Source organism: Schistocerca piceifrons, chromosome 4 (assembly GCF_021461385.2).
Source record: "Schistocerca piceifrons isolate TAMUIC-IGC-003096 chromosome 4, iqSchPice1.1, whole genome shotgun sequence".
NCBI classification, from domain to species: Eukaryota; Metazoa; Arthropoda; class Insecta; order Orthoptera; family Acrididae; genus Schistocerca; species Schistocerca piceifrons.
Window position 1 is genome coordinate 250,099,636 of NC_060141.1, and position 25,078 is coordinate 250,124,713.

General features: G+C 39.8%; 1 protein-coding gene across 3 annotated transcripts in view; it reads right to left on the minus strand.

Annotated features, from left to right (window-relative positions):
- Positions 1-25,078, minus strand: part of LOC124795037 (transcriptional protein SWT1) — a 283,974-nt gene that overhangs the window by 174,186 nt on the left and 84,710 nt on the right. For all 3 annotated transcript variants that reach the window (XM_047258819.1, XM_047258818.1, XM_047258820.1), the window contains 3 exons: positions 21,445-21,546; positions 6,896-7,095; positions 4,175-4,364 (listed from right to left, as the gene is read on the minus strand). In XM_047258819.1, coding sequence (XP_047114775.1) covers positions 4,175-4,364; positions 6,896-7,095; positions 21,445-21,546 — 492 coding nt within the window. The remainder of the gene's footprint in view (positions 1-4,174; positions 4,365-6,895; positions 7,096-21,444; positions 21,547-25,078) is intronic.

The following is a 25,078-nucleotide window of genomic DNA, read 5'->3' on the forward strand; positions in this document are numbered from 1 at the left end:
ACAGAGCACAACATAATCATAACTAACACTTGGTTTAAGAATCATGAAAGAAGGTTGTATACATGGAAGAACCCTGGAGATACTAAAAGGTATCAGATAGATTATATAATGGTAAGACAGAGATTTAGGAACCAGGTTTTAAATTGTAAGACATTTCCAGGGGCAGATGTGGACTCTGACCACAATCTATTGGTTATGACCTGTAGATTAAAACTGAAGAAACTGCAAAAAGGTGGGAATTTAAGGAGATGGGACCTGGATAAACTAAAAGAACCAGAGGTTGTACAGAGATTCAGGGAGAGCATAAGGGAGCAATTGACAGGAATGGGGGAAATTAATACAGTAGAAGAAGAATGGGTAGCTTTGAGGGATGAAGTAGTAAAGGCAGCAGAGGATCAAGTAGGTAAAAAGACGAGGGCTAGTAGAAATCCTTGGGTAACAGAAGAAATATTGAATTTAATTGATGAAAGGAGAAAATATAAAAATGCAGTAAGTGAAACAGGCAAAAAGGAATACAAACGTCTCAAAAATGAGATCGACAGGAAGTGCAAAATGGCTAAGCAGGGATGGCTAGAGGACAAATGTAAGGATGTAGAGGCTTGTCTCACTAGGGGTAAGATAGATACTGCCTACAGGAAAATTAAAGAGACCTTTGGAGATAAGAGAACGACTTGTATGAATATCAAGAGCTCGGATGGAAACCCAGTTCTAAGCAAAGAAGGGAAAGCAGAAAGGTGGAAGGAGTATATAGAGGGTCTATACAAGGGCGATGTACTTGAGGACAATATTATGGAAATGGAAGAGGATGTAGATGAAGATGAAATGGGAGATACGATACTGCGTGAAGAGTTTGACAGAGCACTGAAAGACCTGAATCGAAACAAGGCCCCCGGAGTAGACAATATTCCATTGGAACTACTGACGGCCGTGGGAGAGCCAGTCCTGACAAAACTCTACCAGCTGGTGAGCAAGATGTCTGAAACAGGCGAAATACCCTCAGACTTCAAGAAGAATATAATAATTCCAATCCCAAAGAAAGCAGGTGTTGACAGATGTGAAAATTACCGAACTATCAGCTTAATAAGTCACAGCTGCAAAATACTAACACGAATTCTCTACAGACGAATGGAAAAACTAGTAGAAGCCAACCTCGGGGAAGATCAGTTTGGATTCCGTAGAAACACTGGAACATGTGAGGCAATACTGACCTTACGACTTATCTTAGAAGAAAGATTAAGGAAAGGCAAACCTACGTTTCTAGCATTTGTAGACTTAGAGAAAGCTTTTGACAATGTTGACTGGAATAATCTCTTTCGAATTCTAAAGGTGGCAGGGGTAAAATACAGGGAGCGAAAGGCTATTTACAATTTGTACAGAAACCAGATGGCAGTTATAAGAGTCGAGGGACATGAAAGGAAAGCAGTGGTTGGGAAGGGAGTAAGACAGGGTTGTAGCCTCTCCCCGATGTTGTTCAATCTGTATATTGAGCAAGCAGTAAAGGAAACAAAAGAAAAATTCGGAGTAGGTATTAAAATTCATGGAGAAGAAATAAAAACTTTGAGGTTCGCCGATGACATTGTAATTCTGTCAGAGACAGCAAAGGACTTGGAAGAGCAGTTGAATGGAATGGACAGTGTCTTGAAAGGAGGATATAAGATGAACGTCAACAAAAGCAAAACAAGGATAATGGAATGTAGTCTAATTAAGTCGGGTGATGCTGAGGGAATTAGATTAGGAAATGAGGCACTTAAAGTAGTTAAGGAGTTTTGCTATTTGGGGAGCAAAATAACTGATGATGGTCGAAGTAGAGAGGATATAAAATGTAGGCTGGCAATGGCAAGGAAAGCGTTCCTGAAGAAGAGAAATTTGTTAACATCCAGTATTGATTTAAGTGTCAGGAAGTCATTTCTGAAAGTATTCGTATGGAGTGTAGCCATGTATGGAAGTGAAACATGGACGATAAATAGTTTGGACAAGAAGAGAATAGAAGCTTTCGAAATGTGGTGCTATAGAAGAATGCTGAAGATTAGATGGGTAGATCACATAACTAATGAGGAAGTATTGAATAGGATTGGGGAGAAGAGAAGTTTGTGGCACAACTTGACCAGAAGAAGGGATCGGTTGGTAGGACATGTTCTGAGGCATCAAGGGATCACCAATTTAGTATTGGAGGGCAGCGTGGAGGGTAAAAATCATAGAGGGAGACCAAGAGATGAATACACCAAGCAGATTCAGAAGGATGTAGGTTGCAGTAGGTACTGGGAGATGAAAAAGCTTGCACAGGATAGAGTAGCATGGAGAGCTGCATCAAACCAGTCTCAGGACTGAAGACCACAACAACAACAGTGAGATACAATAATATCCTTTGTTAAAGTATTGTTTCTTGCCAGTCAAAATTACAAAAATTTAACTGAAAACTAAAACAGAACAAAAATTCCAGGTCTTTTCCTGGTTTTCTCCTGGATGAAAAAATTCCTGGGTTTTTCCCAGACCGTATACAACTTGTTATTGTAAAAATGCATTTTTTATTTATGTGAATACTTTAAACCATTTTTGCACATTCAATTCATGTAAATATGATTTTTACATGTTACATTTACCTCAACTTTAAACTATCATACCCAAAGAATTGATGGGGATTATTGGATTAAAAAAAACTTATTTTGACTTTATTCATTTACCTTCCTCATTGCAAAGTTTAAACCAATTTGTACTAGCTTAAAGTATAGAAATGGCACACTTCAAAAACCTCCAAGAAAAATGCATCTTTTGCAAGTAATTTGAAACACAGAAGCAGCACACATATAAAAACCTTCAAGAAAAACATGCTTTTTGCATGTAAAATCAGAATAGTGCTCATAGAAATGGTGCCATTAGCTGAGCATTAATTTCAGTCCAGTTAACATCTTTTGCAAAATGAATTAATCAATATGCGGACTTTGACTACATGACAGCTCCAGTTCATCATTCAAACCAAACTGTAGCTGCAACATAGCTACAGGAAGACAGATCTTCAAATAGCTATACAAATGGCCACTAGCCAGGGACAATCAAAAACTTTTTACCCCATGTTCTTAGCTACAATAGGAACTGAGTGCCAAGACCTCCAACCCCCCAACAGCAATTCTACGGGCGGCCTTCTCAAACATATTTGTTACAGCACTTCCATCCTGTAAGAATATTTCTTGAGGTACTATAGATGTGCCCAATAACGAAAACAAACAAGGGAAAGTTCAGGATGGAATAACATCAATATGGGAAGAATCAAACAATGGAAAATCCAGGATGGAGAGTAACAATATTATGAAAAGGAAAGTTGCTACTCACCATGTAGTGGAGATGCTGTGTCACAGATAGGGGCAACAAAAAGACTGTCACAAATAAAGCTTATGGCCAATAAGGCCTTCATCCACACACACACACACACACACACACACACACACACACACACACGTCTTGTGTGCAAACACAACTCACACACACGACTGCAGTCTCAGGCAACTGAAAAGTGTGGTTTCAGTTCAAATACACTGCGATAGTCATGCAAAGATGAAGAAGCTTTTACAGGATAGTCTGGCATGGAGAGATGCAGCAAATCAGTATTTAGACTGAAGACAATAATGTGTCAACCATCATTTATCTCCAAGTGAAAAGCTGCCTGTCATAACTTTCATTTTTCATTTGTTTCCATTCAGAAATTTCCATTATCATAATAACTGATTTGACTATGTAATGAGAATATCAGGCCCACAAAAAGATATAATGTTAGAAATGGCAAGTGAGCAAAAAGAAACTGACAGTCCTAGAACATGTAGGATAAACAGCATCAAACACTAGTATATCAATAGCTGAACTTTAGAAAGATGCACCATCTAGCATGAGGTGTTTTTGTATGATTTGTATGCAAGAGACTAAAATGCCGTCAATAAGTTTAAGGAACAGATTTATTCTAATTGTCAGATGAACAGAAAATTATGGCATATAATTTGGAGCTTATTCATACAGAGTATTCTTATTTCATTTAGCTAACAGTATAAAACATCTTTGACTAGAAAACTATAGTGGTTCTTGTGATATGGCCACTATTCATGCAGTTCTGCTCATCTTTACAATGAACTGATGATTACCTGTTTCTGTTTATACAGTCTGGAACAAAATACAAACTGAAACAAACCTTCTACATTTGTATTGCAAAGCTTGTCAATGGACTGACAGTTGGAGACCAGGACATTGGTGTCCGAAACAATATACAAATTGGATTTTGTATCAGGAAATGAAGATGGTATTATTTCACAAATCATTTCCTCTATTTCTTCAGGGTTCACACCACCTGCCTTATGAATTTCTTCTCGTAATTCTTGAACCTAAAGAGAAACATTACAATCAAATTTCTGCATAAAAAGTAAGTGAATTTTGTAAAACTTCACATAAAAATATACAAAATGAATTTATGACTGATGTCAAAAATAATTAACTTTAGCTGACTTATTTGGCATTACTCTTGCTTTTTGTCTTTTCCTGAGTACTATACGGTAAATATTTTTGCCATCAATTTTAATCAGTTGGGTCCAATTCATTTCATGCACATGCCTCAGTATTAGTGGGGGGGGGGGGGGGGGGGGGGAGCATCCGATCACCCCCTATCACCAAAATCCAAAATTACCACAAACCATGTAACAATGCCAACTTTGTAGAGAAACAGGAAAAAGATGAAGATGAAGAAGAAGATGAAGAAATTGTTTTATGAATGAAAACAAGCCATTGCAGATCATACACTGATGGTTAAAAATTATTTTGACAATAATAATGTTTCTACAATAGAACGTTCACCTTGATTACACGTACTGATGGCTATAAGTTTCCACAGCTAAAAATGAAACTTGCGTTTCATGAACTCTAAGTAATGAGGGGCAAACATGGTGCACAAATTGAAGACAGTTTTTGATAAAGATTCCAAGACTCTCACAAAATTGTGCATATACTGAAACTTATATTTGTATGCAAGAAGGAAAGAATATGAAGTAGAACAGGCCTTAAAACATGCAATTATTATGATTCAACTGACTGTGGGCACTTACTGGCTCTAAATACCGTTATAAAAAATTCCAGAACAGAGTACACTTATCATCTAAAAATTAAATAAGCACTTGATGCTTCCTGCTATCAGACATGCTTTGGTAATGAATGCACGTTCTCAGTTGAATAGGTGACCACACACTTTGAGATACAAATGTAGGGTGGAGGTGTAGAGAACTATTTGTCTACCACAAATAGTGTAACGTTATCACAGTTATGACCAAAAGCATGAAGTTATAGTAAAATGGTTGGCAACTGCATATTACCAAAAGATCAAAGCGCACTGCATTACGTGAATGTATCATGACAGCAGACTGGGATTTCACTGAAATAATTTCATTTTGTTGAATTTCACTGATTTCATCCCCATTTATTCCATTCAGTTTGTTTTACTGACTGCAATTCAACTGATTTCACTTACACTGCTTCATACAGTGCAATGAAGTGAAATTGATTCAAATGAAATAAATTGTGTTGAAAAATAAGTTTGGTAAAATTGAGTGCACCGTAAAGCAGGAGGGTGTTCCCTGCAACAGGGCATAGACAGTATTAGACATCTTGGAGAGAAACTGTGTCCGAGTCTACAGTGAATGGCCCACGTATTGATCTATAAGCAAAAATGAGGAAAGGCATCCATTCATAGTACAAAGACACACAAAACATCGTTTCTCTCCCTCATTAAAAACACACACACACAGCTGTGGTGCTGACCTGGCAGTCACTGCATATTTATGAGTTGCTTATTGGGCAATGAGCAGAGACAGGAAGGGACATGGTGATTGGAAGGATTAGGAAACTATTGGTTGGCAGGAAACAATGAGACAGAGTTCTCAGTGGCAGTGCAAATCAGGGATTACAGTTTGGTAAAGTTTTCTATGTTGTTATGTGTGTCTCTGCACCATGCATCAATCAGCTGCAGGCGAATGGTTGCTTACCTCATTTTTGTTTATTGTTTCCATCCCAGAATGTCCATTATTATGTTGTTAATCCAGAGATTAATCTCACATAGAACATGTTAATGGCTGTCAAGAGAAAACTGTGAAAATGAAAAAAAATCAAGACTGACTGTGATAATTCCTAAAACTAATAAAAACTAACTTCAGGACAATATCTCTGACAACACATGCCAGATCCCAAATTATGACATCTAAGAAAATCAAATTGCTCATTTAGCCTTAAGGATGACATCAAAACTATAGAAAGATAATACTTCCTAATAATTTTAACACACCAGTATCCAAAAGTTCCTAATTGTTTTTGAATCATGGAATTTCAGTCAAAATTGAATCTCTCTTCTAATAATCTGCCAACATCTGTACAATGGAAGATAAGAACACAAGAATATATCACTACCACTCCACAAACAATGTACGCAAAGCCATGCACAACTGCGTCAATGGCATCAAAAAAATATAACTAGTAACAGCCCTTGTTTACATAATAAAGTTGGTTCAAATGGACCTAAGCACTATGGTACTTAACATCATAATATTAAAGTTAAAAGTCAACTGAGAAACTGTGCATATTTCATTTGGTCATAAAGCTAAGAAGTTTTTATGTTCCTTGTTCTGTTTTACTGCTCCTCAGAATGTGAATTTATTCCTGCTCTTTATTGGTAGAAAGTATTACATACTGTTCACTGTCACATCAAAGCAGCATACATCTATGAAAATCAGACAAAATACCTCAAAACAGTCATTAACGGTTTATGCTATCATCTATGAACATCACAGAAGAGTTCCTGAATCCTATCGTAGTTTTATGATTGATGAACTTCTGACTGATTTTCTTATCTGAGCCTTTGATAAAGGATACTCACATCCATTAGCATTTGTTCTTCTGCTTTCAAAAACTCTGCTTCATCATTGGTTCTGTGTGAGTCATGTACAACAACACAAATTGGTTGTTTAGGTTGCACATTCTTGTTCTGATTTCCTTGCAATGTTTTTTGATCTTTTTTCAGTTGGTCCTGTAAAACTTTCAACCGATTAGCAGCTACATTCTTCTTGCGACGTGAACCTACAGAAATATAAGAGGCATAGTAACTAAGCACAAATACATGCTGTAAACAATGCAAAGAGAAATTTGGTAAGAATACTTACAAACTTAGCAAACATTTCACATGAGAACATTCTGATTCAATGTGAATGAACAGCAAACAAATTTAAAATACAGTATAATGGGAAATGCAGAACTGTTCACATTATACACAAAGCCACTGGTACTAAACAGTCACGCAATAAATATGTAAAAAATGCTGTACACTGAATGAAGGCTGGATAAACAAAAATCTGATCATAAATATACAAATTACTGTAGCGATTGCCAGACAGTAAACAATTGCTCTTGTAACCTTTCTTGTAGAAATATCTTTTGTACATGTATGCTCTTAGCAGCCACAATGATAAAGAGTTGGTAGTTTACTCAGACACAAAAAAAGAAGGCATCCCTTCAAAATTTAACTAAGAGATTAAATAAATGACACTCTTTTTACACCAAAGTCTATCGTAACAGTTGTGACAATCCGTTTCATGTATGTTGCCCACTATGATAGCAGCATGCCAAGTGGCCAGCAAGTGACACTTCTTAGCGTGGCATCAGATAAGCAAGAATACTATCGTTTACAGTGAATTGTAACATAGTTTTTACAATAAGGAGTATACGTAGTGCCATAAAAATTGGCAATAACTAAAAATTGACACCATATGTGTGATTTTTGAGTTTCTGGGAGGAACAAAACAGTAGATTATAGGACAGTTTATATACGATTCTCTTGTAAGATACTGGTACTTACTGAAAAATGTCATTTTTCCATAACAACAAAAACCTGACCTTTTACAGAAAGTTATCTTATATCTACACAACAATGTGCAGTTTTGTTAGCTACAATTCCAACCAAATCACTGAATGTGGAACTTAGGGAATATGTATGGAACAGAATGAGAGGAAATGATAAACGAAATAGATAATTCTCAGCAGAAGCAAGATTATGTTCTTGCAAATGGAGGGAACAGCCTTTCACCAAACTACAAAAATATGTTTATAATTTTGTCATATGATGATATTTAACAACAGATAACAAGTTGCAGCCTATACAAAATGATGTGATGGTACGTTCAGAACTAAAATGTGTAAAGTGAAACCAAATCCATTAAGTAGTGAAGAAAGACTGCTAAGTGACACTTGAGGAAATAGTACAAGAAACAAATATGTCGTACCATCGCAATTTACAAGCACACGTAAGAAGCATAGAAGGACCCATTTTCAGATGGAAAAAAAACTACCTTTGACACGCATGATTATTGTTATGTATGAATGCATGCTTTCGCGGTGATATCTGTAAATAAAACATTCTTGGGTTTCAAGCCGCGTCAAGTGGTATACTGCCCACGAGCTTTCGGCAGAGATCTCCTCTGCCATTGTCAGGTGGATGACTGTTGTGTGGTTGTCATTGCCGTGCTTATATAGCTGCACCATCGCTCGTGACATCATTGATGTTCAGTCCCGCACCATATATAGTAAAGTTTTGGCCACGCGACCGCCAGGCCCTGCTTCAACTCCCTCAACCCCGGATCTCACACTATACTCAGCTGCAATCCACCGTATCTATTGAAGGTGTTGTCACAAATTCTAATCTCTATGGCCACGTTTACCCCGCTATCCCAGAATCCATTAGCCCCTTTAATAATAGACGTCTCATCGAATGCAATTTGGTGTACATTTTCCAGAGCATGTTCTGCTATAGCTGACTTTTCGGGATAGCGCAGATGGTAACACCCTTTCATGTTCTATGCGGCACTGTTCAATAGTGCGGACAGTCTGGCCGACATAGAACTGCCCACATCTACACGGCTTCTTGTAAATTCCTGGCATTCTGAGGTCTAAATCATCTTTCACAGATTTCATTAGTTGCTGGATCTTTGCCAGAGGCCTGAAGATTGTGTCTATTTTATGTCACTTCAGGAGCCGACTAATCTTCCCTGTTGTCGAACCACAAAACGGTAAGAATGCAACCTCCTTGGTGTCTTCTTCAGAGGTCTTCTTCCTTTGAGGCTTGGATGACATTGCTTGCGAGATCTGTTTGTGTTATAACCGTTTTCATTAAAAACTTTGTGTAAGTGGCTCAATTGTCTTGGCAAGTTTTCAGCCTCTGAAGCAGTTTCAGCTCACTGTGCTAAGGTCCTCAGAACTGACTGTTTCTGTGCTGGGCGATGGAAACTGGTGGCGTGCAGATACTGATCCATGCGAGTGGGCTTGTGGTAAACGCTATGACCTAGAGATCCATTGGGTTTACGGCAGACAAGCACATCCAAGAATGGCAGGGAACCCTCCTTCTCTACTTCCATTGTGAAGTTGATGTGGTAGTGGATGCTGTTGAGTTGCTTCAGGAACTCTTCTAACTTTTCTTGTCCATGTAGCCAAATGACAAAGGTATCGTTGACGTAGCAATAAAAACATCTCGGCTTTGCAGGAGCTGTGTCCATGGCTATGTCTTCGAAATCCTCCATAAAGAGGTTGGCTACTACTGGAGCTAATGGACTTTCCATTGCCAGTTTGGTTAAAATATTCTCCATCATGTAAGAAATATGGTGAGTCAGAGTGCACTTAAATAAATCGCTGACATATTGACTGGTGCTGAAAAAGCGGATCGTAAGTTTCCAAGTGATGTGGCTGAGGAAATTCATAGAGAAATGAGCCATATTCTTTTAAAATCCAAACAACCAGCTTCAAACATGACTAGAACTGAACACAGTGACCTCCCTGCTCTCTGGAACGATCCTCTCACCGTCATCCTACCAGCTGACAAGGGTAATGCTGCCGTCTTAATGGAACGAGCCGACTATGGCGCAAAAATCTACATCTACATCTACATCTACATTTATACTCCGCAAGACACCCAAAGGTGTGTGGCAGAGGGCACTTTACGTGCCACTGTCATTACCTGCCTTTTCTGTTCCAGTCGCTTATGGTTCGCGGGAAGAACGACTGTCTGAAAGCCTCCGTGCACGCTCGAATCTCTCTAATTTTACATTCGTGATCTCCTCGGACGTATAAGTAGGGGGAAGCAATATATTCGATACCTCATCCAGAAACGCACTCTCTCGAAACCTGGCAAGCAAGCTACAACGCGATGCAGAGCGCCTATCTTGCAGAGTCTGCCACTTGAGTTTGCTAAACATCTCCGTAACGCTATCACGGTTACCAAATAACCCTGTGACGAAACGCGCCGCTCTTCTTTTGATCTTCTCTATCTCCTCTGTCAACCCGATCTGGTAGAGATCCCACGCTGATGAGCAACACTCAAGCATAGGTCGAACGAGTGTTTTGTAAGCCACCTCCTTTGTTGATGGACTACATTTTCTAAGGACTCGCCCAATGAATCTCAACCTGGTACCCGCCTTACCAACAATTAATTTTATATGATCATTCCACTTCAAATCGTTCCGCACGCATACTCCCAGATATTTTACAGAAGTAACTGCTACCATATCAGACGGATGTTGGAGGAAGACACATACCAAAAATTACCTCGGGACCCAACACCCAGAATAGTGAGGAAGACTTCAGAGCTTCTCAAAAGGTCATCGCTAGAGGCGAATACTATTAAGAACCTCGTCCCCAAGGCACCAAGACCACCCACGTTCTATGGTCTGCCAAAGGTGCATAAGAAGGACACACCATTGAGGCCAATAGTGAGTACCATCGGATCGCCGACTCATAAACTTGCTAAACATCTGACCACCCTCCTCTCTACGCCCGTTGGATACTGTAGACACCATATAAAGAATACAGCGAACTTCACCAATCGGATTAAAGGTTTGCAACTTGCTGATGGGGATATTATGGTTAGCTTCGATATGGTTTCTTCATTCACATATGTCCCCATGACAAACTCTACTGACTTGCTGTTCCAGCTCTTTGACGACACCATTGTGGATTTATTTAAGCACACTCTGACATCGTCATATTTCTTAAATGATGGAGAATATCTTAACCAAACTGACGGCGTGGCAATGAGAAGTCCATCAGCTCCAGAAGTAGCCAACCTCTTAATGGAGCATTTTGAAGACATCGCCTTGGACAGGGCTCCTGCGAAGCCGAGCTGTTTTTATCGCTATGCCAACGATACCTTCGTCATTTGGCCACATGGACAAGAAAAGTTAGAAGAGTTCTTGGAGCACCTCAACAGCATCCACGACCACATCAACTTCACGATGGAAGTAGAGGAGGAGGGTTCCCTGCCGTTCTTGGACGTGCTTGTCCACCGTAAACCCAATGGGTCTCTACGTCATAGCGTTTACTGCAAGCCCACCCGCACGAATCGGTACCTACACGCCACCAGCTTCCATCACCCAGCACAGACACAATCAGTTCTAAGGACCTTAGTACAACGAGCTGAAACCATCTCAAGACGCTGAAAACTTTCCAAGAGAATTGAAGAGAATTGAGCCACTTACGCAAAGTTTTTAAGGAAAACAGTTACAACAACAAACAGATCATCCAAGCCACAGAAGAAGACACCAAGCAGTTTTCATCCTTACCTTTTGTGGTTCGACAACAGGGAAGATTGTCGGCTCCTGAAGCGACATAAAATAGATACAATCTTCAGGCCTCCGGCAAAGATCCTACAACTAATGAAATCTGTGAAAGACGATGTAGGCCTCAGAACGCCAGGAATTTACAAGATACCGTGTGGATGTGGGCAGTTCGATGTCAGCCAGACTGTTCACACTATTGAACAGCGCCGCATGGAACACGAAAGGTGTTACCATCTGCGATATTTCGAAAAGTCAGCTATAGCAGAACATGCTCTGGAAAACGGACCCTGAATTGCATTCAATGAGACGTCTATTATTAAACAGACTAATGGCTTCTGGGATAGCGCGATATACGAGACCATAGAGATTAGAATTTCTGACACCACCTTCAATAGATGGTGGACTGCAGTTGAGTACAGCGTGGGATCCGTTGTTGAAGGAGTTGAAGCGGGCCCGGCAGTCATGCGGCCAAAACATTACTATATATGGTGCAGGACCGAGCACCAGTGACGTCATGAACAACGTCACGGCTATGTAAGCATGGCAATGACAACCACACGACAGTCGTCCACTTGACAATGGCAGAGGAGATCTCTGCCACGTGGGCAGTGAACCACTTGATGCGGCTTGAAACCCAAGAATGTTTTATTAATGATTATTGTTACTTTATCAATAGACTAGTCATATTTCTATTTGTTTAAGATGAAACCACCAACATGTGAGATCTTGACTATGATGATGATGATGATATCATCATCTTGACTATAGGTTTTAGAAACATCAGATTTTTGTTCAGTGGGCTGTTTGTATGGTAAAAGAAGTATTTGATGCTGAAAAAACCATATACAATGAGAATTGCTTTATAAAAACAACCTGTTGTTGTTGTTGTTGTTGTTGTTGTTGTGGTCTTCAGTCCTGAGACTGGTCTGATGCAGCTCTCCATGCTACTCTATCCTGTGCAAGCTCCTTCATCTGCCAGTACCTACTGCAGCCTACATCCTTCTGAATCTGCTTAGTGTATTCATCTCTTGGTCTCCCTCTACGATTTTTACCCTCCATGCTGCCCTCCTCATTAGTTATGTGATCTACCCATCTAATCTTCAGCATTCTTCTGTAGCACCACATTTCCAAAGCTTCTATTCTCTTCTTGTCAAAAACTTAAATCTATACTTGATGTTAACAAATTTCTCTTCTTCAGAAACGCTTTCCTTGCCATTTACAGTCTACATTTTATATCTTTTCTACTTCGACCAACATCAATTATTCTGCTCCCCAAATAGCAAAACTCCTTTACTATTTTAAGTGTCTCATTTCCTAATCTAATTCCCTCAGCATCACCCAATTTAATTTGACTACATTGCATTATCCTCGTTTTGCTTTTGTTGATGTTCATCTTATACCCTCCTTTCAAGACACTGTCCATTCCGTTCAACTGCTCTTCCAAGTCCTTTGCTGTCTCTGACAGGATTTTAATACCTACTCCGAACTTTTCTTTTGTTTCCTTTACTGCTTGCTCAATATACAGATTGAATAACATCGAGGAGAGGCTACAACCCTGCCTCACTCCTTTCCCAACCACTGCTTCCCTTTCATGCCCCTCGACTCTTATAACTGCCATCTGCTTTCTGTACAAATTGTAAATAGCCTTTTGCTCCCTGTATTTTACCCCTGCCACCTTTAGAATTTGAAAGAGAGTATTCCAGTCAACATTGTCAAAAGATTTCTCTAAGTCTACAAATGCTAGAAATGTAGGTTTGCCTTTCCTTAATCTTTCTTCTAAGATAAGTCATAGGGTCAGTATTGCCTCACATGTTCCAACATTTCTACGGAATCCAAACTGATCTTCCCCAAGGTCGGCTTCTACCAGTTTTACCATTCGTCTGTAAAGAATTTACATTAGTATTTTGCAGCTGTGACTTATTAAACTGATAGTTCGGTAATTTTCACATCTGTCAACACCTGCTTTCTTTGGGACTGGAATTATTATATTCTTCTTGAAGTCTGACAGAATTTCGCCTGTCTCATACATCTTGCTCACCAGATGGTAGAGTTTTGTCAGGACTGGCTCTCCCAACGCTGTCAGTAGTTCTAATGGAATGTTGTCTACTCCCGGGGCCTTGTTTCGACTTACGTCTTTTAGTGCTCTGTCAAACTCTTCACGCAGTATCATATCTCCCATTTCATCTTCATCTACCTCATCTTCCATTTCCATGATATTGTCCTCAAGAACATCACCCCTGTATAGACCCTCTATATACTCCTTACACCTTTCTGCTTTCCCTTCTTTGCTTAGAACTGGGTTTCCATCTGAGCTCTTGATATTCATGTAAGTGGTTCTCTTTTCTCCAAAGGTCTCTTTAATTTTCCTGTAGGCGGTATCTGTCTTACCCCTCGTGAGATAAGCCTCTACATCCTTACATTCGTCCTCTAGCCATCCCTGCTTAGCCATTTTGCACTTCCTGTCGATCTCATTTTTGAGACATTTGTATTCCTTTTTGCCTGCTTCACTTACCGCATTTTTGTATTTTCTCCTTTCATCAATTAAATTCAGTATCTCTTCTGTTACCCAAGGATTTCTACTAGCCCTCGTCTTTTTACCTACTTGATCCTCTGCTGCCTTCATTATTTCATTCCTCAAAGCTACCGATTCTTCTTCTACTGTAATTCTTTTTCCCATTCCTATCAATTGTTCCCTTATGCTCTCCCTGAAACTCTGTAAAACCTCTGGTTCTTTTAGTTTATCCAGGTCCTATCTCCTTAAATTACCACCTTTTTGCAGTTTCTTCAGTTTTAATCTACAGTTCATAACCAATAGATTGCAGTCAGAGTCCACATCTGCCCCTGGAAATGTCTTACAATTTAAAATCTGGTTCCTAAATCTCTGTCTTGCCATTATATAATCTACCTGAAACCTTCTAGTATCTCCAGGGTTCTTCCATGATACAAACCTTCTTTCATGATTCTTGAACCAAGTGTTAGCTATGATTAAGTTATGCTCTGTGCAAAACTCTACCAGGCAGCTTCCTCTTTCATTTCTTAGCCCCAGTACATATTCACCTACTACGTTTCCTTCTCTTCCTTTTCCTACTGTCGAATTCCGGTTATCCCATGACTATTAAACTTTCGTCTCCCTTCACTACCTTAATAATTTCTATTATCTCATCATACATTTCATCAATTTTTTCATCATTTGCAGAGATAGTTGGCATATAAACTTGTACTACTGTGGTAGGCGTGGGCTTCGTGTCTATCTTGGCCACAATAATGCGTTCATTATGCTGTTTGTAGTAGCTTACCCGCACTCCTATTTTTTATTCATTATTAAACCTACTCTTGCATTACCCGTATTTGATTTTGTATTTATAACCCTGTATTCACCTGACCAAAAGTCTTGTTCTTCCTGCCACCAAACTTCGCTAATTCCCACTATATCTAACTTTAACCTGTCCATTTCCCTTTTTAAATTTTCTAACCTACCTGCCCGATTAAGGGATCTGACATTCCACGCTCCGATCTGTAGAACGCCAGTTTTCTTTCTCCTGATAACGACGTCCTCTTGAGTAGTCCCCGCCCGGAGATCCGAATGGGGGACTATTTTACCCCCGGAATATTTTACCCAAAAAGACACCATCATCATTTAATCATACAGTAAAGCTGCATGCCCTCGGGAAAAGTTATGGCTGTAGTTTCCCCTTGCTTTCAGCCGTTCGAAGTACCACAACAGCAAGACCATTTTGGTTAGTGTTACAGGGCCAGATCAGTCAATCATCCAGACTGTTGCCCCTGCAACTACTGAAAAGGCTGCTGCCCCTCTTCAGGAACCACACGTTTGTCTTGCCTCTCAACAGATACCCCTCCGTTGTGGTTGCACCTATGGTACGGCTATCTGTATCGTTGAGGCATGCAAGCCTCCCCACCAACTGCAAGGTCCATGGTTCATGTGTGGGGGGTGGGTTGGTGGGGGTGGGGCCGGGGGGGGGGGGGGGGGGGGGGGCAATATGCAAAACCATAAACTAATAGCTACAACAAAGGATGGAGAAATGGAGGTTAATGTCCTGCCAATAAAGTCATTGTAAATGGAGCACATGCTTGTATTGAGGAAGTTAATAAGCTGTGGTCATTTCAAACAAACTATCCCAGCATTTGCTTTAAGTAACTTTGGAAAACCATGGAAAACCTGAATCTGGGTGGCCTGATGGAGATTTGAATTTCTTTCCTTCCAAATGTGAGTTCAGTGTCTTACTATGGCACCGCCTCACTCAGTTACCACTGCAACAGTTAGGAATTAAATATCAGTGCTAACTGTGGTAACATCCTCTGTGTAGAAAGTATCTGTTTCCTTACAAAACAGACTCTTCCCACATATGAAAAAAGAAAACTACCGAATTGGAATCAATTTTCGCCGGCCGAAGTAGCCGTGCGGTTAAAGGCGCTGCAGTCTGGAACCGCAAGACCGCTACGGTCGCAGGTTCGAATCCTGCCTCGGGCATGGATGTTTGTGATGTCCTTAGGTTAGTTAGGTTTAACTAGTTCTAAGTTCTAGGGGACTAATGACCTCAGCAGTTAAGTCCCATAGTGCTCAGAGCCATTTGAACCATTTTTTGAAACAATTTTCATCAGATAATAAAGTAAAGAGATTTTTCCTCGTGCGATGAAAATCTGAGAAGTTAGAAACGTTTCATAGTATAATTGCAAAATATTCTGATGCGCAACTGCTGATTTTTGCTGTTACAGAAAAGAAAATAATGACAACCAACAACATCAACAGGAGGAATGGATTCATCCCATGTTAACTCATGCAAATTATGGATACTGTTTTTAAATAAATTACAATAAAACCTATCAAAATTTGTTAACTACTTTATGATGAACATTTTGTCCTATTTTGATGAGTTGTATTTCGCAACGAGGTCATATCTCATAAAGGAAAATAAGTAACTGAGGAGCAGTATATCACCAGAGAAAAGACTTATGTGGTTACTTTAAGGAAAATAAAATGTACAACAACATCCTATTTCAGTAGTGACTGACAGTGAAGCAAAGATGGACAGTAGACTGGGAAGGTTTTCTGTTAAATGCGTGTGTAGTACGGCTGTGGCATCAACCACTGTGCAGAAAAGCACCGAACCGCTGTGCAGAACACATTCACAAGATTTTCCTTTAATTTACAACATTTTTTATACTGCTGGATTGTAATACATTACCACTTTAACCAACACTGTCCTGTACATGAAACACACCATTGTCATACAGTCTACCCTACATGAAATAAATGCTCAATTGGATCTGAATCATTAAATTGATTGCAGCAATTAAGACAAAACTACCTCATTAAATTATCATTCACAGTGGCATATAAATGATATGGCATCCATAGGCATGTTCCTTCATAAAAGTTGTTGACGCACCATAGTAGATGTCATTCATTCAAAATAAAAAATGGAAAAAAATGAGGAAGTATAAAAATTTATGGCAAATGTTTAAGTATAGCTTATATATTAGTTTATATATCTTTCAACAACATTGTGAAAAGGATAGTTGCTACTCACCATATAGCGGAGACGCTGAGTCGCAGACAGGCACAAAGAAAGACTGTCAGAAAATCAGCTTTTGGCAACATGGCCTTTACAAATGTCTGCTTGTGTCTGTGTATGTGTGTATATATCTATATATGAGATCCATCCTTCATGAAATCCTCCCCACTCCACCAAGAGTGTTTTCCGCCGTCCACCTAACCTTCATAACCTCTTAGTTCATCCCTATGAAATCCCCAAACCACCTTCCTTACCCTCTGGCTCCTATCCTTGTAACCGCCCCCGGTGTAAAACCTGTCCCATGCACCCTCCTCCCACCACCACCTACTCCAGTCCTGTAACCCGGAAGGTGTACACGATCAAAGGCAGAGCCACATGTGAAAGCACCCACGTGATTTACCAACTGACCTGCCTACACTGTGAAGCTTTCTATGTGGGAATGACCAGCAACTAACTGTCCATTCGCATGAATGGACACAGGCAGACAGTGTTTATTGGTAATGAGGATCACCCTGTGGCTAAACATGCCTTGGTGCACGGCCAGCACATCTTGGCACAGTGTTACACCGTACGGGTTATCTGGATACTTCCCACTAACACCAACCTGTCAGAACTTCGGAGATGGGAACTTGCCCTTCAGTATATCCTCTCTCCTCGTTATCCACCAGGCCTCAACCTCCGCTAATTTCAAGTTGCCGCCGCTCATACCTCACCTGTCTTTCAACAACGTCTTTGCCTCTTTACTTCCGCCTCGACTGACATCTCTGCCCAAACTCTTTGCGTTTACAAATGTCTGCTTGTGTCTGTGTATGTGTGGATGGATATGCGTGTGTGTGCAAGTGTATACCTGTCCTTTTTTCCCCCCTAAGGTAAGTCTTTCCACTCCCGGAATTGGAATGACTCCTTACCCTCTCCCTTAAAACCCACATCCTTTCGTCTTTCCCTCTCCTTCCCTCTTTCCTGATGAGGCAACAGTTTGTTGCAAAAGCTTGAATTTTGTGTGTATGTTTGTGTTTGTTTGTGTGTCTATCGACCTGCCAGCGCTTTCGTTCGGTAAGTCACCTCATCTTTGTTTTTTTATATATCATCTTTGTTTTTAGATATATATGTATATTCTTTTTCCTTTTTTTGCTCCAGGATTCCTTAGGAACCTTTTTTATGCTGAGCAGGAAATTACTCTATTTCTATAGTGATATTTGTACCACTATTCGTTTTAACAACTTCTGAACTTCTGCTACAGGGAAGTAATAGTTATTTGTTGTCACATATGCCTAATTTGCACAAAAAAAAACAATATGACCTGTTTTGTTTTACAAGATGTGAGAAGTCTGCCTTTTTGCATATGGTATTGAATATGCATATGGAGAAATACTAACAAAGCAATGAGATCAGGGTATTCCATTGCTATTGTGAGAGATCTGACTTTGATAACTGAAAAATATATGGCATTATCCATAATAATTACGAATTATCTAAGTTTTCTGTTAGTTGCTCCTTGAGCCAATTAATTAAGTTTGGATGATTAATCTTCTCATGAAAATCACTTGTTTCGCTCAGTTTATAAACCATGAGACTGATCAATATGAAACCAAATGTAGTTCCAGCACACAGGCCAATCACTCCTTCATACATTCCCATGTGGACAGCAAAACTTCCTGTAATCATTCCATATTCATCCCTGTTTCATCTAAAACTAAACTCCATCCGAACAGGCCTTGGAAGGCCCAATAGTACTGAGTGGCCACCGTGTCATCATCAGCCTACAGGCGTCACTGTATGTGGATATGGAGGGGGCATGTGATCAGCACACTGCTCTCCCGGCTGTATATCAGTTTATGAGACCGGAGCCGCTACTTCTCAATCCAGTAGCTCCTCAGTTTCCCTCACAAGGGTTGTGTGTACCCCGCTTGCGAACAGCTCTCGGCAGACTGGATGGTCCCCTATCCAAGTGCTAGCCCAGCCTGACAGCACTTAACTTTGTTGTTCTTATGGGAACCAGTGTTATTACTGCAGCAAGGCCGTTGGCCATGTTTCATCTGATGTATCAAAATTGTATGTTCACAATGTCTCTTAAAATCAACATCAAATAACAATGGTGCATTGTTCCATAATACTTCTGCCGCCATTAACTTTCTTATATGAGAAACTAAGAACTCTAAGGGAAGGAGAGATTGCTGCTTACTAAATAGAGAAAACATCGAGTTTAAAAAAAAAGAATATTCAGCTTTCAGACTAAGTCCTCCATCAGAAATAGAAAACTCATACACAATATAATGAAAAGGATAGACTGCGCCTCATCATACAATGGAGATGTTGAGTTATCTCCAATATATGGTGAGCAGTGCTCTATCCCTTTCATATATCTCTCTTGACCCATTGTAGACACATGACAGGGGCTGGTCAAATATTTACCAAGGAAAATTGCCAAACAGCCACACATTTCACTAACTTATTTTATTTAGGCAACCAGTTTCAGCATTTTCATTATATTGTCATTATTCCATCCTGGATTTTCCGCTGTTTAAACTCACAAACTTTCGCACAAGCACACCACATGCAAAATGACCACTGTCTCTCCGGGACTTTTCATTATGTCTCCCTGCGAATCAATGGCTCCTCTAGGCGGAAGTAGCAATCTATCCTTTCAATATTGTTGTTATTCAATCCTGGACTTTTCATTGTTGGAAACTAACACCTCTTACACATATTAACACAAAACTATTGCTGTCACTCAAGAATACAGCCTCACAAACAGCAACACACAGTTTTGTTACAATGAGCAAATCATTGAACCTTCTTTTTAGAAACCAAACTTTTCTGCACAGGTTAGTTGTTAGTCTCAGTCATTATGGAGCATAAAATATAAATAAATACACAATCTGGTCAAAAGCATTCAGACACCTACTGCTCAACATTAAGGTGGAGTGTATCCACACTTCATCTTTATGGCGGTTTAAAATCTGTTGCAGGCACTTTCAATGATGTATCTGAATGTCTGTGAAGAAATTGCCGCCCATTATTCTTCAAGAGCAAAAACCAGAGAAAGTAGTGATGTTCAACACTGTGACCTGGAGTGAAGTCAACCTTCTACCTCATCCCAAAGGCGTTCCACTGGATTCAATTCGGGACTCTGAGCAGGTCAGTCTTTCAGGAATGCTAGTGTCTGCAAACCACTTCCCTACCGGTGCTGCTTTATGACAGGTTGCACTGTCATGCCGATATAATTAAGTTTCATCTCCGAACTGCCCTTTTACTACATGCAGTACCTGTTGCAGTAAATTGTGTGCATATTCTTCTGCATTTACCATATTCTTAAGTGCAATAAGGAGACCACAGTGGAAACACTGATAAAACTCTCATATTGTAACACCACCTCATCCACACTTCACTGCTGGCACTACACATGATGACTGGTGGTGTTCTCCAGGCATTCGCCAAATCCAAACTATTCCATCAGATTGCTACAGGGTACAGCACAATTCATTATTCCAAATCACTCATTTCCGGTTGTCAACTGTCCAGTGGTGTCTCTCTTTACACCACCTCAAGCATGGCTTAATGCTGGCAACATAAATGGGTAGCTTATGAGGAGCTGATTGACCATTGTACCTTATTGTTTTTAACTTCTTATTCACAGTCATTGTGCTAGCTGGCCTGCTGGTAGCACTCTGGGATTCATGAGTGATTCCTTCTGCTAATTCCATGCAATTTTTTACAACCACCCTGTGCAATGCTAAGCAGGCCCTGTCAGTCACTGCATGATGTCTTCCTGGTCTTGGTTTAGCTGTGGCTATTCCTTTGCATTTCCATTTCACAAAAACATCATCAACAGTCAACGTAAGCAACTTTAGAAGGACTGAAATGTTTCTGATGGATTTGTTATTCAGGTGACATCCAGACACTAGTCCACGTTCAAAGTAACTGAACTATCCTGACTGACCTATTCTGCTGTTACTGCTTCTCTGTTGATAACATAATACTCACCACCTCCTTTTGTACTGGTGGGTCCACTTCTCATGACATCTAGTGGTCAATTGCGCATTACACTGGAGTGTCCAGATACTTTTGATCAGATAGTGTATGTTATATAAAGTAACAAACAACAAAAATGAATCATAACAATTGTGTTACCAGCCGTACGTGGAATCTGGGATCGACTGTGTTGACCTAAGGTAGCAGAGCATTATGATAGTAGTGAACAAGACAGGAGGCAGAAGCAGCAAACTTCTCTCTTCAGTTTTGAACAGCACTAAGCTATTATTCTGCTTTAAATCTTTGGTTACAAAGTTTATTACCTTTTTGAGGTGAAAGTTGTTTATATTGTTTGGTACCAATATTCTGCATGGAAGATACACGACTCCCATCAGAAACACCAATATTTCCAGATATGTGACTTCCTGTAACAACAATGGTGGTGATGATGATAATAATAATAATAATAATAATAATAACAACAATAATAATAACCTGAAAAACATTTTAAATGACACAGTAATATTAAGGATTGTGGCAAGCAGTAATTTATTACAATATCACAGTGACTGAAATAGTTTAGAAAATGAAACCTATAATTTTTTTCCATTTTGATGTGTCATAACTGAGACCAGCTGAACAGCTCTGGGACGCAGGTCATTCTCATGAGTCTGTTTCACCCTGCTTTGCTTTAAAGCTGTCTGAGGGTATTCCCTCCTATACTAGGTAACAAGTCAAACTCCTACTGCACCAACACTACATAGAGTTCAATGAATTGATCTTGCAACACTCAACAAAATAATGTCATAAGAGGGAAGCATGAGTTAGCCTGAAGCATAGACACAATTTCACAAGAAGGTGTATTCAGAATGAAAGAGAGCTTATTCAAAAATCTGATAATCAGAAGGTACTCAGTGCCTCGGAAGCATGAAGTTGGGCAATACTACTGCTCAGCTAGGCTTTTTCAGGAGCCAACTAAACATGAAATGCGAAATGAATGAAGTCATCACTACCCAATGGTAACACTCAACTGCTACAACCTGTTGTCTCTTCAAGGGCAGTGGTGCTACTATTGGAGAAGTAATGGCCAGCAGACTCCTACAAATACCCCCTCAAATCAGATACACACTTGCAGACGTAAACAACCATATCGAGATGTGAAAGTGATGCCGAACACTGTGGTTTCCATCAGCTGCAGCACCAGATGAAATGTTCAGTTCGCTGTTAACATGTTCTGTGCCATCTCCTGAGTCGGCAGTTGCTGACGATGTCGTCATCATCGACGTAATCAAGGGGCAATAGCCTCCTGCCTGCTGTATCACATCTCTGTACTAAAATGAATAAAAGATTATTGTATACAGGGATGTTTCAATGATGTCTCACCAAGTGGTTCCAGTCACCACCATCTCTACAACCCAAGTTCTAGCGAGGAAGTGAACTACTAACAGCTGATTCCTCCGCCATCCTCAGGTCACATCCCAATCCCAATATTACAACAATGAATCAATCCATAATGGCCACTGTGCACCATAAGATCGAGTGATGCCTGGTGGCATTGCAAGCACATTACATGACAAGGGACATACATAAGCTGAGCAGAGACAAATGAGGAATCCTTCTAGTAATGATACAGACCGCAAATATGGAAATCCACTGACATAAGTGACTTTGACAAAGTGCAGATTATGGGCCAGTGCCTGAGAACGAGCAGCTAGCAAATGACGAATCTGGCCAGCTGTTCACATGTTGTATTATAAGTGGGTTGAAAGATAACACAATTATGAGTAGGTGACAAGGTATCGGATATCCACACCTCATCACAGAACATGGAGGTCGGAGGCTTGTTTCCTCTGTAAAGCAGGATATGCAGAGATCTGTGGCATATCTGAGGACAGCTGTTGAAGACAAAAGTGTTTTGGAGCATTCTGAATTTGGGGCTCTACAGCAAATGATCACTTTATGTTCCCATGCTGACCCAACGACTCATCAATTATGAACGCAGTAGACATGGAATCATTGAGGCTGGAGCATGGATCAATGTAAATGTGTCGCCTGGTCAGATGAATTGCTTTTCTTGTTACACCATGTCAATGGTCATGTCTGGATACCCTATCATCCATGTGCTTGGCTGCTTGAAACATACACCAGAAGCACAGACACAGGCAGATGTGGTAGTACCATATTTACCTGAGTATAAGACGATCGTTAATGTTAGATGACCCCCCCTTTTTAAGAGACCTCTTGAGAAAAATTTATTTTCAACATATTCCAACTAATCAAAATTACAAACTGTTTGACTGACATAAATCATCTGCCAAAACATATCTTTAAAAATTTACAACTACACTGTCACAAATATTTGGCTGTTTCCTCTGAGTATGTTGCTATTTCTGGGGTTGTCATAATGGAGGGACCGGAGAACACAGCTGTTCTTTCTGAATACATATCGGATTTCGCTTCTACACTGATACAAGAATTTTGCAAGATCTCTTGCTTCCAAACATATCACTTGCCTGCTGCTCTCTCATTGGCTGTTTAGAACCGGCTGACATTCCCTTTCATACCTGCCATGTGTCACGGTGATCGTCTGCAACATTGCAGAAAGAAACAAATAAGTACGCCGCTGGCCCATATTTAGATGTATACTTTCTACTGCAGAAATGAATACTATTGTTGAGCATTTGTCTTCTTTTAAAGCCATTTCAATTCTAACTACAAATGGGTTCAGGCAAACTGCAGTTTAAATGTGGTATATGTTCATAAAAGGCCAAAGTACATGGTGTAGATTCCCTCGGTTGGCAATACGATAAAATTTGTTGCTCACTCATCTCTCCCCTCTCTGCAATCATTTTCGCTCTCAACCAAGCTGGTGCCACTGTTCCCCTTCCAAACCTTCAGCTGTGCTGGGCTTGAGCAATTGTGAAAAACACACTGCAATATCTTCTAGTGTGCTGGTTATCTGGAACACCGCCAACTCGTACATCAATAAAAGATTGCAATTATGATGCAGTCCCATTCTTGAACTTTCGCTCATCCCGATACCTAGCGACGTCTGTTGGTGCCATCTCCGTGACAGATCTTGCCGCTGTAATTTATTCTTGCGATAATAATTACAGTCAGTTTAATACAATTTACTTCTTTTGTTAGACATTTCATCCTGGATTAATTTTACTTCTTGTTTCAACTGATTGTCACAATCATGTTCTAAACCTGATTACATGCTGGTAACATTCTTACCCATTATTGTAACACACGGCTAGTGACTGAATTTCTCATTTGCAATCCACTTAGTAAATCATTAAAGTCTCTCATACCCACATAAAATATTGGTCTGGGTTCTGAATCAACTAATGTTTTTTGAAGGTCAATGGTTCCATTTTTGAATGTTCCCTGAACTTAAAAAGTGACATTAATGTTTGTGTAAAGTTGTCCACACATGTTTGAAAGCATTTACTGCAAACTTGTTCAAATACAGGAAAGATTTTTAAGATGATACAGTTTAATGCTATTTCCTCCTGTGTTTCCTAAAATCGCCAAATTACAATCAGAGCAATAGACTGTTGTAGTGGCTAGTTCATAATTTCTCAAGTATCTCTTGGACCAGCGCTGTGTGAAACAATGTCAAACATTGATACTGAATTGAGTGCTTTGACGTATTGGGAAATCTCAAGCCTGTTAGAACACAAGCATTGTTTGCCAAGCCCTGCCCTTCCAAATTCGTCAAAATAAATGTGCCCATGACCTCCACAGCCACAGCTTCATCTCATTGTAGATGACCCCTATAAATGTAAGACTATTCCTAAATACTCTAGTAAGCAATGTAAAGATGTTGACCTAAACAGCAATAGTTTAATCTGTGAGTATAAGACGACCTTGTATTTTTTAATGATGAATTTGGAGAAAACCCTCATCTTACAATCAGAGAAATATGGTATTATACTATGGGAGACTTTTACT